This window comes from Rhinichthys klamathensis, unplaced genomic scaffold, assembly GCF_029890125.1.
Source record: "Rhinichthys klamathensis goyatoka isolate OS25496 unplaced genomic scaffold, OSU_Roscu_1.1 h1tg000114l_1, whole genome shotgun sequence".
Classification (NCBI taxonomy): domain Eukaryota; kingdom Metazoa; phylum Chordata; class Actinopteri; order Cypriniformes; family Leuciscidae; genus Rhinichthys; species Rhinichthys klamathensis.
This window is the reverse complement of record NW_026606651.1, coordinates 4,475,280-4,492,706: the sequence shown is the minus strand read 5'-3', so window position 1 is coordinate 4,492,706 and position 17,427 is coordinate 4,475,280. Positions and strand designations below refer to the sequence as shown.

At 37.4% G+C, this 17,427-nt stretch overlaps 1 protein-coding gene across 2 annotated transcripts in view; it reads right to left on the bottom strand.

Moving 5' to 3' along the window:
* LOC130088198 (RNA-binding protein Musashi homolog 1) overlaps positions 1–17,427 on the bottom strand; it is a 39,704-nt gene that overhangs the window by 9,282 nt on the left and 12,995 nt on the right. For both annotated transcript variants that reach the window (XM_056254856.1, XM_056254857.1), the window contains exons 5-7: positions 15,473–15,514; positions 13,264–13,356; positions 1,732–1,780 (exon numbers count right to left, since the gene is read on the bottom strand). In XM_056254856.1, the coding sequence (XP_056110831.1) occupies positions 1,732–1,780; positions 13,264–13,356; positions 15,473–15,514 (184 nt within the window). The remainder of the gene's footprint in view (positions 1–1,731; positions 1,781–13,263; positions 13,357–15,472; positions 15,515–17,427) is intronic.

The window sequence follows — 17,427 nt, the reverse complement described above, 5'->3', positions numbered from 1 at the left end:
AGTATAAATAAGAACTTTTGAGCATTAAATTATTCCTCAAATACAAGAGATGAGATGACGAGACGAAACGAGAAGAGACGAAAAGAGAAGAGTAGAGAAGAGACAAGACAAGACGAAACGAGACGAAAAGAGTGGAGACGAGAAGAGACCAGACCAGACGAAAAGAGTGGAGAAGAGACGAGAAGAGTAGAGAAGAGACAAGACGAGACGAAAAGAGACGAGAAGAGTGGAGACGAGAAGAGACCAGACCAGACGAGAAGAGTGGAGACGAGAAGAGTGGAGAAGAGACGAGAAGAGTGGAGAAGAGACGAGAAGAGTGAAGAAGAGACGAGAAGAGACCAGACCAGACGAGAAGAGTGGAGACGAGAAGAGTGGAGAAGAGACGAGAAGAGTGGAGAAGAGACGATGCAAGAAGAGACAAGACTAGACGAGACGAGACTAGAGACCAGACGAAAAGAGTGGAGAAGAGACGAGAAGAGTGGAGAAGAGAAGAGAAGAGTGGAGAAGAGAAGAGAAGAGACGATCCAAGAAGAGACTAGACGAGACGAGACCAGACCAGACCAGACGAAAAGAGTGCAGAAGAGATGAGAAGAGTGGAGAAGAGACGAGAAGAGGCCAGACCAGACGAAAAGAGTGGAGAAGAGATGAGAAGAGTGGAGAAGAGACGAGAAGAGTGGAGAAGAGACGAGAAGAGTGGAGAAGAGAAGAGACGATACAAGAAGAGACAAGACTAGACAAGATGAGAAGAGACCAGACGAAAAGAGTGGAGAAGAGACGAGAAGAGCGGAGAAGAGAAGAGACGATACAAGAAGAGACTAGACTAGACAAGAAGAGAAGAGACCAAACGAAAAGAGAGGAGAGTGGAGAAGAGAAGAGACGAGACAAGACAAGAAGAGACCAGATGAAAAGAGTGGAGAAGAGACGAGAAGAGTGGAGAAGAGAAGAGACGATACAAGAAGAGACCAGACCAGACGAGAAGAGACGAGAAGAGACCAAACGAAAAGAGAGGAGAGTGGAGAAGAGAAGAGTGGAGAAGAGAAGAGACCAAACGAAAAGAGAGGAGAGTGGAGAAGAGAAGAGTGGAGAAGAGAAGAGACCAAACGAAAAGAGAGGAGAGTGGAGAAGAGAAGAGACGAGACAAGACAAGAAGAGACCAGACGAAAAGAGTGGAGAAGAGACGAGAAGAGTGGAGAAGAGAAGAGAAGAGACGATACAAGAAGAGACAAGAAGAGACAAGAAGAGACTAGACTAGACCAGACGAAAAGAGAGAAGAGTGGAGAAGAGAAGAGACGAGACAAGACAAGAAGAGACTAGACGAAAAGAGTGGAGAAGAGACGAGAAGAGTGGAGAAGAGACGAGACGATACAAGAAGAGACAAGAAGAGACTAGACTAGACCAGACGAGAAGAGACTAGACGAAAAGAGTGGAGAAGAGACAAGAAGAGTGGAGAAGAGAAGAGACGATACAAGAAGAGACTAGACGAGACGAGACCAGACGAAAAGAGAGGAGAGTGGAGAAGAGAAGAGACCAGACCAGACGAATAGAGAGGAGAAGAGAAGAGACTAGACTAGACGAGAGGAGAAGAGAGGAGAAGAGAGGGTAACACCAGCTCCTGAATGACTGCAGAAGCATGTACACACTTGACTGTTGTTGTATAATTATATGACTCAACGAGACTTTGAACGCGAGCGTGTGCATTTGGCGTGTGTGCGTGCCTGAATGCCGCCTTACCTCTGTGCCTGTTGGTGGTTTTGTCAAACATTAGCATCGCGTCATCAACCTGCAGACAAAACACACACACACACACACACACAAAAGAGAGGGATGAAACACTCTAAGCCATTACCCAGCATGAGGCTCTATTGTGAAGCTCTGAAGAAACAGAGAGGGGCAGCAGATGGAGGGGTCGAGAGGGAGGAGGGAACAGAGAGAGAGAAAGAGATGGACAGAGAGAAAGAGAAGAAAGACAATATGGATGGAAGAAAAAGAAAGGGGGTGAAATAAAAGAGGGGACTTTGAATACTTTAAAGCACCTTAGGTTAAGCAAACAACACTGTTTGTATCCAGAGCAGTTTTTTCAGTGTATACGGTTCTATAAGATCAGCGGTTCACAACCCAGATGTTACACTGGACATCAAATAACTAACTAAAAGAGTGACTGTGGTACAAAATAAAAGTTCTTCGTGGAACTTCAAAGTTTCTATGATGATTAATTAATTTCTTAATGTTTAATGGTGAAGGAACCTATGCTGAAGTAGGAAATCAGGGTCATTTTATCCCGTTCATTTAAACGATTTTCATTATGCGCATATGATAGGGATTTTTTTTAATCATTTTACATATTTTTCAGAATGAAATAACTAGACAAATACATATTGACAAAATGATAGAAATTTCCATGACTTTTCTAGGTCTTAAAGTTTCCCAAAATCCTGTTTTGTGCGATGATTTATTATTTAAGGATTTTTAAAAATCATTTTACAGATTGCACACACAAGAAGCAATTCGGGCTAATAAAAGAGTGATTTTAGAGTGAAATATAACTAGAGACATTTATTTTCATGACTTTTCCAAGTCTAAAAAATTCCCTAATATCCTCTTGTGTGTGATTACATGAGGAGGATTTTGTTTAAAAATAATAAATTTCCACAAGAAGCAACTCAAGCTGGTAAAATATTTTAGAGCGAAGTATAACTTGACAAAAATATGATTTTTCCAGGTCTTAAAATCCCCTGACATTTCTAGGTTTTAATGACTGTAGTAACCCTAGAAACTGTTTGTGGAGAATAAACAGTGAAACCGGCTCAGACACAAAACGAAGGTGCAAACACATCTCTCTCTCTCTCATTAAACAGACATCGGTGTCCACCGGCCGTAGTTTACACGAACAGCCTGATTCCCTGAATCTCTCAGTCCGCTCCCTCCCGACTTCACAGTTTGTGGGGGTAAATCTTTTCAATAACTCTCTCTGTCCTGTTCCCCCCTTTCTCTTCAAACCCTCTCCAAAGTTTACTATTCCCATGGAGACTCTGCAAAGAATTTCAATTAGAAGAATTGACCCCCTCCCTCGCTTCTCCTTTCATGAATAGAACAGAGAGAGAGAGAGACGAGGAGCTGGATAATGGCTGTTATGAATAGTGCTGGAAGAATAAACTTTGACAAGAGAGAGGAATATGTTTTCAGTGATGAAGCAACGGTCATGGATAACAAATGAAAAGAGAACTTTAAATTCAATTTGCCGTATAAAAATCTATAACTCTCCTACCCATCAACAGACACAATATCATCTAACATAAGACTACACATAATAACATTTGCTGTAGACAGAACTGATTAGACGTTGTACAATCAACCGCTACAATAAAAAACAGTTATGAATAGATTTAAAATCGGTTTGGATGGGCTGTATTTAAAGCCATTATAAAATGGTTCACCTGTTAAATTATAAATTACTGCTTCAGTCGCTCATTTACAGAATAATCTTTGATCATAATGTTGCAACCATAAACAGCTTACAGTTAGGCTAATAAATAATATTATTACTTTATCAAAGATTTGCATATTAGCATCAAGCATCGCTATTACTAAACTGAAGCTGAAGATGTTTATTATATTAAATATATATTGATCTTTCATTAAAAAAATTCTAACCTTTCACTGAAGTAAAACAATTGATAGTAGGGGGAATTATGAATCACATTATGAAATAAATGTTTTTCTCCAATGCATGTTGGCCACAATTACTGGCACTCTTAGAAATGCTTATGAGTAAAATATCTCTGAAGTATATTCCCAATTATATTCACATTTTTGTTTTTAGCAAACCAGGGTGACTAGGAGCATGAAATTATCCAGCCATGACTTCCTCCTCCACAGGAGCATGAATATGACGAAACACAAAGGGCAAATTCCCTTAATCATCCATCACAACGAGTAAAACTAAAGAATATAGTTCTGATGTGCAGCAAAAGATTGTTGAGCTAATGATCGGCGAGGAGGAGAGTTTGCGTGGCCAAAGAGTCTCCAAGGATCACTGCTGGAGAATTGCAGAAAATAGTTGAGTCTTTTGGCAGCAAACACTCAAGATGTGTTTGGTGCACACTGCTGGGATAAAAAACACCCCATGCCCACGGTTAAATATACTGTTGGAACTTTAATGTTGTGGGCCTATTTTTTTGCTGGAGGTCCTGGTTCAGATACATGGCATTATGGATTGTAACAAGTACCAACAGAAAAACAAATCAAAACCTGACCGCTTATGTTAGAAATCTTATAACGGGCCGTGGTTGGATCCTCCATCAGGACAACGATCCAAAACAAACATCAAAATCATCACAAAAAATGTGTCAATGAGCACAAAATGAAGCTGCTGCCCTGACCGTCCCAGTTCCAAGACATGAACCCTATAGAAAACTGAAGAGGAGAAGCACAAACATGGATCTGGGAATCTGGAGAGATTCTGTATGGAGGAATGATCTCTGATCTCCTGCCAGGTGTTCTCCAAACTCATCAGGCATTTTAGAAGAAGACTCGGAGCTGTTATCTTGGGAAAAGGACATTGCATTAATTGAGTGCTAATCATTGTGGCCAACGCTATGTGACCAAGAGAAAAAATATTTATTTCATAATGAGATTATTTTTCTATTATATATATATATATATATATATATATATATATCCCAAACATTACAACATTCATATTGATTATTAGGGCTGGGTAAAAAATATAGATTTCTCGATATTAATCGATTCTCATTTTTACGAACCGATATCGATTCTTAAATCTCATGAATCGATTAGTCATCCTGTTTTCATTTGATGAATGAATGGAACATTGTAGCGCGCATCCCATCCAAAAAATCGCATTAATCTTTGTGCTTTGTTACTATTGATACTAAATAAAGTCTCAAATTTCAAATTACGTCCATTTTCTTACGAAATTCAAAAACATAAATACCGTTTTGGCGCTGTGGCGCTGTGGCGTGAGATCGCTCTGGCTCAGCTCAGCTCAAGAGAAGCAGCAGCGCGGAGCAGCGCATGATCTCCTCTTCTGCCTTAATAATACCAGTTACAGCGCGAAATAAACATGAATGAACGTCTGAAAGTGTGTTAAAAGATAGAGTAGCCTACCACTTATCGAAGTCCGTATCATGTCACATGGAATCGCTCAATCAGTGTTTCAACCGTGGAAAGACGTCAGTAAAACGCTTGTAAACAATGTCATGTAACGTCACATTTACCTCAGAAAAACCATGTGACCATAAACTCGTTAGTCAGCTAGAAAAATTAACTCTAAAGAGGAGCATTTTGCTAAATATATGCACCATATTACATAGGCCTATTCATTATAATTTTTAATATTCTTCGATATTTAATTAATAAATCTGGCAAGTTTTTATGACAGCCACCATTTAAATGTTTATATTTCATATAACTTTATTATTATAAAAATAAATAAGTGTAATTTAAGTGTTTGTATAGCTACAAATCAGTTCATTTTTACCTTCAATATTATAGTAGGCTAATGAAGCCTAGTAGGCTACAACTGACTCCCATAGTGTACAGCATTAGTTAAGAGATTTGTTTTCCTTGAGAAAATTTGCCATGTATTGTACCTGATATCCAAAATAATCAATATTGAATCGGAATCGAATCGCAAGCTTGTGAATCGAAATCGAATTGTGAAATTTGTGTCAATACCCAGCTCTATTGATTATAGTAATATTAATATGATTTTGAACTCAATATTGATGTAACTGCATCTAGCGTAACACCACACCTTAACGTTGATAATGACTGTGTGAATTTGTTCACAGTTCATTCCTGCTTTTGATCGTTTGATGAAACTCAACACAACCTGTAACATGAGCATCGTGAAGCAACTGTTAACTGTCTCTTGTCCAGATCTGAGGGCTTATTATTTACTGACTGACGGCTTCCTCTTCAGGATTATACGTCACTTCAGTCTGTGTGTGAGAGCTGTCGGCGGGACGGCACCAGACGAAGCGCTCGAGAGTCACATGACACGCCAACATTTATGTGACCGAGTAGCTCTTTTCAGTGCCACCTGGTTAAATGACCATGGGAAAGGTCAAACACTCTTAGCCTAGATAGGCCGCTGTCAAACACACACTCTTAGACTTGACATTTAACTATAACCCTCTCCTGCCCCCTCCTATTGAAACCTGGTCGTACCCTTCCCTTCATTGAGTCAATCCCACAAACACCCCCTCCCCATCCTCCAAATCCAATGATACTGCAAAGTCAGGAGAAGACCGAGGACCGACAGCTGCTGTGACCATTAGCATTGATGTGTCTGATGTGAAAAATGATCAATGTGATGTTTGTGTTTATGAGTTACTGACAAAGTAAAAATAACTTGTTCTACTCACCCATTAACCATTCCAATAACAGATAAACCGATACTGACAGTCAAATTGTTGGATGATTCAGATGTTTTTGTCCCTAAAAACATTCACACTAGAGCTCCAAACTAGAATCTGACATGAAACCATGGCATCAAAACTTTATATTTATAATGTAAATATGTACTTTTTTAAACTGGGCATTACAAAAAATAAATTCAACTTTTTGCAGATATGCCAAATTACAAATGATAAAAAATAATGCTGCTGATAGTGTCACCAATATATTGTGTATCCCTAAAAGATCTGCATATCAAAATGAAAAGTTTGAGAACTGAATGTGGTGTGGTGTGGTGTTTGCAAAGGTGTGCATTACTATTATTATTGATCAGACTTGAGGTTAGTGATTTAAACAAACCACCAACCATGAGTATTAAACTTTGGCGCACAGACAATCCTGCTCCGTTTGTTCTATGAACCTGAATCATATCTCAAATTGTGAGGCTTTTTCAGTCGAGGTGTGTTGTTACTTTACTAAGATTTACCTGGCAGACGATAAAACGACTGAAAAATCCCATGGATTTAGACTGAAGAGTGACCAGAGCCACACATAGGCCCTGTTTACACCTGGTATTAAAGGGATAGTCCACTTTTTTTGGAAATAGGCTCATTTTACAACTCCCCCAGAGTTAAACTGTTGAGTTTTACCGTTTTTGAATCCATTCAGCCGATCTCCGGTTCTGGCGGTACCACTTTTAGCATAGCTTAGCATACATCATTGAAGTGGACAAGACCATTAGCATTTCTAAAAAAAAAAAAAAATGACCAAAGAGTTTCGATATTTTTCCTATTTAAAACTTGACTCTTCTGTAGTTACATCGTGCACTAAGACCGACGGAAAATGTAAAGTGCAGCGCCTGAAAATAGGCTACCTTTCGTCAAAACAACGGAACTATTTTCAGGCGCTGCGCCATATCATTACGCCTGCTGCACTCATGGTACGGCAGTAAAGTTTCTTGATTATTACGCAGGAATGAGAGTATAGTTCCTAGCCATATCAGCCTAGAAAATCGCAACTTTACATTTTCCGTCGGTCTTAGTGCACGATGTAACTACAGAAGAGTCAAGTTTTAAACAGGAAAAATATCGAAACTCTTTGGTCATTTTTTTTTTAAAAAAAAATGCTAATGGTCTTGTCCACTTCAATGATGTATGCTAAGCTATGCTAAAAGTGGTACCGCCAGAACCGGAGATCGGCTGAATGGATTCAAAAACGGTAAAACTCAACAGTTTAACTCTGGGGGAGTTGTAAAATGAGCCTATTTCCAAAAAAAGTGGAGTATCCCTTTAAGATGCGTTTTGGTCGATCGGATCACAAGATTAAGACGCTACATACAGGAGTAAACGGGTCTAAAGCGCTTTGAGCTTGTCCATTTTCGCCCTCTTCCAGAGGCAGTTGAAAACACATTCGACCGGATTTCTTTCGCAGTGTAAACGCTCATGTGGTCGAGTGTGTTCAAACAGACACACAATACCGTCTACTCTCCGTCTACTGAACTATGAGTAACATTATGGGAAGAGCTCTAGCCAGACGGGATTTAAACTTTCTCGGCTGAAGACCCAAGTTTGGTTTGAAGATAAAAAACATACCAAGCACAATGTTCTCTCGCCATTCCTGATTTCTAACACACACTCACAGCGTTCGGCTAGTCTTGTGGCTGTCAGAGCAGAAACTAAACCTGATGTTCTCCGTGTGTTTTTCCGTCGCCTCCGGTCGCGTTCATATGTAAATTCAGCTTATTTTGCCCATTAGATCGAAAGATCTGAAAAAGTCCATACATTAACCCGCTCACAGACCCTCCCCTCGAAGAAATCTGGACAGAAGTGTTTGAAAGTGGACAAAAGAGACGGATTAAAACACCAGGTGTAAACGGGAATGTGTCTCCCTCTTCTATCTGATCGACCAAAACACATCTTAATACCAGGTGTAAACAGGGCCTAGAGACAAGAATACCTTCATTGAGTTTCTTTAGATTTTGTCCAGTAAGAAAGAACCCAAAACACCCTAGCAACTTATGTCTGTTCTGATTAAAGTTTAACGTTGAACTTGTGCCAGTTCCCTCCTCCTCCTTCCCTCCCAAACTTCAGTACAGTGAGTTTTACACAGACAGTTTGCTTTCTGAAAAAGTAAATATTTTTTGTACTTTTGTAAACTGGCATGTAAAAAAAGTTTACTTCATTATAATTAGTTAATCTTAATCGTAAAAAAAATAAACCCTGACATTATATGATTACAAAATCAGTCTAATGTGTGTATAATATATAATACATATATTATATAAACACAAACTTTGATGCTAGATGCGATTAATCGATATGACAGGACTAAAAGACATGGTAAAAAAATATAGCATCCCTAAACAAAATAAAAGGTTTAGGAACTGTCTAAAAATAAATACATTTTAATAAAAAAATAAGGAAGAGAAAAGTGAAATGCAAAAGTTTAAGAAGGCAGTCCTTCAAAGATGACAGCTAATGCTCCAACACACAACCAAAAATATCATTTTACACGTCAAATCGAGAAACGGCTATGAGACGAATTACATTACAAAAGAAATGTTAGGGATTTCTGGAGACATGTTTGTTTACACACAGAATAAACTGCGTTATTTAGTCTATAAAGTCATCTCACAAACAAAACACACACCCCCTGTCCTCTCCAAAACCCGCCAAGAGTCACATTTCTGTTTTATTAAACAAGCAGAAGGTATAAGATCTCCAGATAAAACTTGATTTTTATGCCTTCCTCGTCACTCGTTTTCCCTTTAAACAGGCCAGCGGACAAAAGGTCCAGTGAAGCTCTCTAATCGACACCTCTCATGGCTGACTGGAGACTAACTTTTCCAGTCTGTCCGTTCCACTGGCCCTCTCCCTCTCAATGTTTCATTATATCCATTGTTGTGGGTCGGAGCGCTTGGACTCTCACTGTACTTCGCTTTTGTGAGGCTGATCATATTCCAACCATTTTGGATTGTGCCTAACAGATCGGGACAATGGAGGGCAGTGAGTTTTCCCGGACGGGCTCGAGCGGCCAGATTGTGTTCACGGCAACAAGGGCTTCTCCCACCAAGTACTGTGAACAGATACATACGCTAGTGCATGTGCACCGTGTTTTTTTGATACTGATCCAACCGCTGAGTGAGAGGAGTGTGGAGAAGAAGCACAATATTTTCACAGATTAAATGTAGAAAAATCCCTTCTTTGTAAACTTTAACCTTGCCTAAGATGAACCAAGATTGCTTTCACATACTTTCCCCGTGCTTGAATGCCCAAAATGGAATTTGAAACACGTTTAACTTCTGTGCATTGATGCATTTATGAGAGAAACGAAACATTCAGTGGGACATTATGTAGGGCTGGATTTTACTCTACCAGTCAAAAGTTTGAAATTATTACGATTTTGTTATGTTTTTGAAAGAAACTTCAAAGTTATCTGGTCTTTAATAATGCTAACATAAAAATATATTTATACATTGTTCATGGAATGTTTTTTTAAATGTTACTACTGGTTTCAGAATGTTCAGAGAACATTCAAAAGTAAAGTTCCCATAATGTTTGTGGAATGATCAAATGGAATGTTTCCTTGACGTTCGCAAAACCAAGAACATTTTCAAAAATCATTAAAAAAACATTCATAAATAACGTTGATATTTGTGTTAGCTCGGATTCTGGTAGTATCCTGTTGTTTTGGTTGTAAATCAGCATATTAGAATGATTTCTGAAGGATCGTGTGATCATGAAGCCTTGATGAGCATAAGAGATTACTTTCAAAAACAGTAAAACATGGTAATTATTCCAAACCTTTGAACGGTAGTTTAAATAGAGATTATACTGATTTTATGTTGTCTTTAAACTCCCAGCAGCCCAACAGGTGCACGAGGTGCTGACACCCAGTAATACGCATTTGTGAGAGTGTACACCACTGAATCCACACGTGCATTTACATATTTGGGGAAAAAAAGAGCCCACATGCACCCGGTGTCACAGTGAGATGTGTGCGGAGACAATAGGCCCAGCAGGTCACCGTGGAAACAAGCTTGAGAGGGGGGGCGGGGGGGGGGGGGGGCAGCAGCTGTTGCATCAGTTAAGATTCTGAGACCCTCCCCCTTTACCAACAGCACCTTCACACCCTCGCTCCATTCTCCCGTTCCTACCTTCACATCATTTACTACAGCAAGTGTCACTTTATATAAGTGTGATTCTGTAGTGAGGGACAACTTGAAATGTCATATAAACATTACCACACGTCATGATCGAATTATGGTCTTGGTAAACACGAGTGGATTTGTTTTGCTTTTTTTAAGTCAAAATGATCATTACAACATGAAGAAAATATTTTTTCTTAAAGGTGAAATCATAAAATTGACCCTATTTATTTAAACAACATATAAAAGTTATTGGCCTTCCCTTCCAATCACATGACACCTATGTTTCACAAACCAATCAGTTCTTAAAGCAAGTCCTGCCTCACCGAATATCCTGATTTACTCATAAATACACACATAAGAAATGTTTCTTGAGCATCAAATCAGCATATCAGAATTAGAGCTGCACGTTAAAGTCCCCCTGTAGTCGATAATTTTATCCTTTAAAACTCACCTTTGATCACCAAAATGACATATTTCAAAGTTTTTCCTTGGAAAAAAATAGCTTGAAATAGCTTGAATGTGACTCCACCCTTGCCTCATTTAGTATACGTGGTTCTATGAATATGCAAATTATCCCCGCCTCCACTCACTCACGCCAGCTCAGAGATCCACTCGTTGGCGATCACACGTTGACCTGATTGGTTACAAGCTAGTTTGTGAGGTCAGAAACAACAGCGCTTTTGGGACTATACTCAGCAATGGTGTCGACTTATGAATTTGTGGTTTGTCTTAAAGCATATTAAAAACACAGCAGACATATAAACAACATTAAAAGCTTGATTTTCACCACAGGTGGACTTTAAATCATTGAAAAATTCTGATCTTGATTCAAAAACGTTCATTTCACCTGTGTCTGTTAAAGGGAGTTCACCAAAATTATGTCATCATTTACTCGTTTCAAACGATTGTATCGATTACATCTTTACACCAGTAGGTGGCGACAAGAGACTGTTAAAAAAAATGTTTGTCATTCATTCAAACACGCTGATTCATCCAATAACGAAACAAGTCTTTAAGAGTGAGTCATTGAATCATTCACTCAGTCTCAAACTGATTTTTAGTTTCAAATAATTAATTCAAATTAAATATTAAATTTGTCAGAACCTCTAGTAAATTACATGTTATTTTGTTAAGTTGTCTGAATCGTGGGAGAATCCCGATCTCGGTTTGAAACAAAAACAAAAAAACTTGATTCTTAATTTATCCAGAATCGTGCGGCTCTAATTAGAGTGATTCCTGAAGGATCATGTGACACTGTAGACTGGAGTAATGATGCTGAAAATTCAGTTTTCATCACAGGAATAAATTACATTTTAAAATATATTCACATAGAAAACCATTATTTTAAATTGTAATAATATTTCACCCTTTTTACTGCATTTTTGATCAAACAAATGCAGCCTTGGTGAGCAGAAGAGAATTCTTACAAAAACATTAAACTTTTGAAGGGTCGTTCAGAATTTTTACCGTATTAAAGAATCACCCATGAACATGATCATGACCAGTTGTTTTGTGTCTATTTAGTGTCTCTAATAGTTCTGGCTAGTTTAGGTCAATTTTATAGGACACCCACTTTTAAAGCTTCCCTTTGTAGTGCGTGTCTTACTCTTTCTCCTCCTCCTCTCGCTCTCTTCTCTTGCCCTCGACCCACAGGAGGCGACGCCGCCTCCCTCACTCGTCTCCTGCCTCTACTCGTATGCTCTTCTCTTTCTTTAGACCCCGTTGTCCACTATTCAACTCAGCGGGCCGCTCTCGCACGAAAGAAAAATCAGCAACACAAGGACTCCAACTGGGACACCAATTCTTTACCACTGACATCGAATATGACAGTAACAAATGGAACAAGTGGAGACAGATGGAGCATAAAAGAGATATCATGTGTTCTGTGTGCATCAAAACAGAGACAAATATACGTGACCTTTTTGTTATTGGAAATGTCAAAGAAAGAACCAATATCAAGAACACATTATTGGGTGATATTACAAGCATATCACAGAAAACTGTTTTTCTGGTTCTTTTAAAACTGGTTTTGGTTTGTGTGTGTGTGTGTGTGTGTGTGTGTGTGTGTACCTACTTAACAATATTTTGGGGACCAAAAAAGTGACCAAAACCTGACAAAATCTCCAAAAACCTCCCTTTAGGGACCTCCTCATTAAATCTGGTATAAAAATAAAGTAATTAAAGTTTTTTTTTAAATGTAAAAATCCAGAAAGTTGTGTGTGATGAGTAGGTTTAGGGGTAGGGTTAGTGTAAGGGGAGAGAATATACAGTTTGTACAGTATAAAAACCAGTACACCCATTTAGATAGCTAAGTAAACACGCGTGTGTGTGCATGCGTGCGTCTACATTTATAAAGTTGTACTATGTAGACATACTCTAATATATTTACAGCCATTTATAGAAACTAAGATGCAAATCATCATGTGACATCATGACATCTAGATGTCACAAGCACAAGCTCATTAACATATAACCGCCTACATTTACATAACCATTTACTTAAATGGCATTAAGCAGCTTGACCTGCCCTGATGTACAAATGTATGATTGTCATACAGAAGTCTTAAATTACAGTACTAAATACAGCCGGGTTATTAAGGATCAGAGAGAGGGGGGGTTGGAAAATGCTCATGAGGAACTAAACTAAATTATGACAGAAATAAGAAAGTAGAATTAGCCCTTGAACTCACCTTTCCGAACTGATCGAAATACTGTTTCACATCTTCAATGGTGGTGTTGACAGACAGCCCTCCAACAAAGATCTTCTTTGTTCTTGTTACCAGCTGAAAACACCAGAGAAAAGACAAATAATGAGACTACAGGACTTTCTACAAGAAAACTAGGCTGCCATTTTAATAAGTATTTGGTAAAACTTTACAATAAGGTTTTATTTGTTGACATTAGTTAACTACATGTTAACTTACAATGAACAGCATTCTACAGAATTGACATGCTAATTTTACCATTCACTAATATTTTTTGTTAAAAAAAGAATGTGTGTGTCTATTACACAAGTAGGAGGAATGTACGACTGTTCCAAAACCTAGTGAGCTACTTTGATGTCTGCGCAGCTGCCTTCTAAGGGAACATACTAACTAGAAACGGAACCTCGGAAATGGAATGTAATGGACTCAGATTTGGAACATTTCACATAGACACATGTAATTAGCAGAGTTTCCACCTTTAAACTACTTGGAGTTCAAATTTCTTCTGATCTGTCGTGGGACGCCCACATTAAGTACATGATTTCGAAGGTGCGTCCTAGAATCCACTATCTCTGTGTTGCTAAAAACGCGGGTCTCCCCTGTGATGTTTTAATGAAAGTATATTTGACATTTATACGGCCAGTTCTTGAGTACGCTAGCCCAGTATGGGGTGGACTAGCTAAAGGTCTCTCAGATGAGTTAGAGAGGGTCTAAAAACGTTGTTGTCGGATAATAGGTGTTCCAACTTCTACTCTCCCATCACTGAGTGAGAGGCGCGACGTTCATCATCGCTGCATTGTTTCTTGTCTGTGGCTCCAATACCTACTTTTGTAGGTATTGGAGCCACTATAATTTGTCATGCCCAGGAGTAAATCAAAAAGACATGAACTTTCTTTTATTCCACGTGCTCTTAAATTGTTTTATAAATAATTTACAGGTTTTTTTGTATGAAGCCTGATGTATTTTAGGTTTTTCTGTGTATCTGTTTTACTTCACCTGTTAGTTTGTTTAATAAAAAAAAAAAAAAAAAAAAAAAAATTAATTAGGTACAAGGTTGTTTTGAGTATGTGTTTTGTTTGATACATTTCAGGGTTTTGTCCTTCAATATTCTGCCTTGTCAAACTCTAAATAAAACTAAAAATAGGGAGAAACTCTGTCAGACAGATACACAAGTAACACTTTTCATGACACGCAGGGGAGACTTGATTTCAAGCTAACGACGCAATACACTAATAAGCATAAAAATACACCGCAAATATCTATTTTATTCTTGGAGTTTTTTTCACATTATTTTTATAGGACAGTCCAATGTAGACAGGATATTTTTTTTTTTTTTAACGCCATCTTGGAAAAATGTTTCATTTAGCCCATCACAATGCATTCTGGGCTTACCTTATCTTTGAAGGATATATAGCTACTACAATTCAAAAGTTTGGATTTTTCCAAAAGAAATTATACTTTTATTCAACAAGGATGCATTCAATTGATCAAAAGTGACATGTATAATGTTACAAAAGTTGTTCTTGTGAACTGATCCTAAAAAAAAAAAAAAAAAAAAAACGTTACATTTTTTTTCTTAAAAAGTATTAAGTTGACAATAATAAGAAATGTTCCTTGAGCAGCAAATCATCATATTAGAGTGATTCCTGATCATGTGACACTGAAGACTGGAGTAATGATGCTGAAAATTCAACTTTGAATCACAGGAATGAATTACATTTGACAATATAGCAAAATAGAAAACAGTTTTTTGATATTTAATAATATTTCAAAATATTACTTTGTATTTTTTATCAAATAAATGCAGCCTTGATGAACAGAAGAGACTTCTTTCAAAAACATTAAAAATCTTATCGACCTCAAACATTTGAACAGTAGAGTACGTGCGATAGATACGGTCAAAAAGAAAGTATCTTTCGAATTTTTATAAACATTTTAGAGGAAACCGTTGTTTAGTCTCTATTTACGGTCCTTTTGAAGGTTTCGTTGCTTCAAGCCACTTCTATGCAATATGGTCAAAAGAAGGTATAGCTGCCTGCGGTCTGGAAGAGCTGTCACATGGAGAAAACACCCATGATGCTTTAGTTTAAAACACTCATAGGTTTTAGAACAGAACCTACATGTCCTTAATGAGAAGTGACGTGTGACATCACAACACCTGTGATGTTAACCTGAACTGAGACTTCGCACTCACCTTCGGCTGAGCTCTACGTGGGAAGGCCACCTTAGGGTCAATCTGAGACAGAACGAGAGAGAGAGAGAGAGATTTGTTTAGCATGTGAATTAAGCTTCTTTGAATCTTGAGAGGGAATAAGAGGCATGAGTGAGAAGAAACGTCATGTATGGCAAAGATGGCCAGTTATCCGTTTGAAAGACAAAGATAGCAGTTCATTAATATTCTCAAAGTCCAATCACAGCCGTTCAACAAACAGACAGGTCAGTGTTTCCCAAAGATTTACTGATGTTAACATAATGTAATCATTATATGAAAAATAAACATTAAACAAATCAAACTGAACTGTGCATGTGAAGTCAACTAGATCACCAAATTAAGTATTTCTACATCTTCATCTCAGACAGTCAGTGTTTTCTTTAAGCAATCTACACCATGAAAATGTAAGTTGCTATATTTATCATATTTTATTTATTAATGAAAGCCGTAAAACATTCAATACTTCAACAAAATGTTTTACTTGAACAATATTCGCAGTCTTTGCAAGCAGAACCTGGCAGAAAATGAAAGCTTTCGCAACAGACAAATCCTCTGAAATATTTCAAAAGGAATTACATTAAATTCCCACCATGTTTCAGGCCAGTGTGGAATCATCTGACCACTGCAAGTCATGTGAGAAACAAGAAAAACTCAAAGAAAACTTCTGCTTAAAGCTTTCTTTTGCCCATGATTTAAAATATCTATTGGGGCAAATAAATGTGTTTAAAAACTTGTGTTTTTTTAAAGTTAATTATACCAAAAAATATATAATCTTTTGCAAATATCCTGCTAAATTAAAGAAAAAAAAGAAAGAAGGCTGCATTTATAAAAAAAAATATTATATATATATTATATATTATATATATATATATTTATTATTAATAATAATAATAAAATAAAAGAATGCATTTTTTTTTTTTTTTTGTATCTGTACAAATTCAAAAGTTTGGGGTCAGTAATTTTTTTTTGAAAGATTTTAAAATGATCCTTTTTGTTATTGAAAATGTCAATAACAAGAGCTCATCATTTGGTGATATTACAGACATATCTCAAAAAAGACATATCCTTTAAAAGTTGTAGATATTTACTTCCATTTCTAGAAACTAAGATGCAAATCATCATGCTATGACATCACAACAACCACAAGCTCATTAACATATGATCACCTATATTTCCATAACTATTTACTTATACCAAAAAAATCACTCTTTTGTAAACATCCTGCGAAATTAAAAAAAGAACAAGCAATCAATACATTTAGAAAACAATGACATTCTAATTGTTTGTGAGCACGGATGCTTCCTATTTGCTGGGATATATCGGGATACAATAGTAATATGAAATGGTTGGGATAAATATCTGCTACCCAAAACTATTGTCTGATTTGTGCACAATGAAATCAATTTGCAACCCTGACAGGGGGAAAAAAAAGAAGCTCGCTTATTTGCAAATAATTGCAGACTGGAGCAAGTTAAACGGGAGTTACTAGTTTTAGGATCATAATATATTCCAAAAGATACAACTTAAAATAAATAGAAAAGAGCTATATTTGATTAGTAAACCATACTTGACCAGATGCCTACAGCAGACTGTATGAGAATAGAGCCTGTAAAGTAAAATATAGATCAGTATCATGGCAATCTAGAAGGTATAGATTTGTTAATCAACAAAAATCAGCAGCAACTAATCCCACTATCTCCATCCTAATTCTAGAAACCATCTCTAGCCACCCCATGCCATGCACTGCCACTGATACACCAGCTAGATTCATATACACTCTAAAAATGCTGGGTTGTTTCAACCAAACTTTGGGTCAAATATGGACAAACCTAACCATTGGGTTACATTTTTAAATTACATTTTTAACCCAACATTTGGGTTTGTCCATATTTGACCCAAAGCTGGGTTAAAACAACCCAGTATTTTTTAGAGTGTAC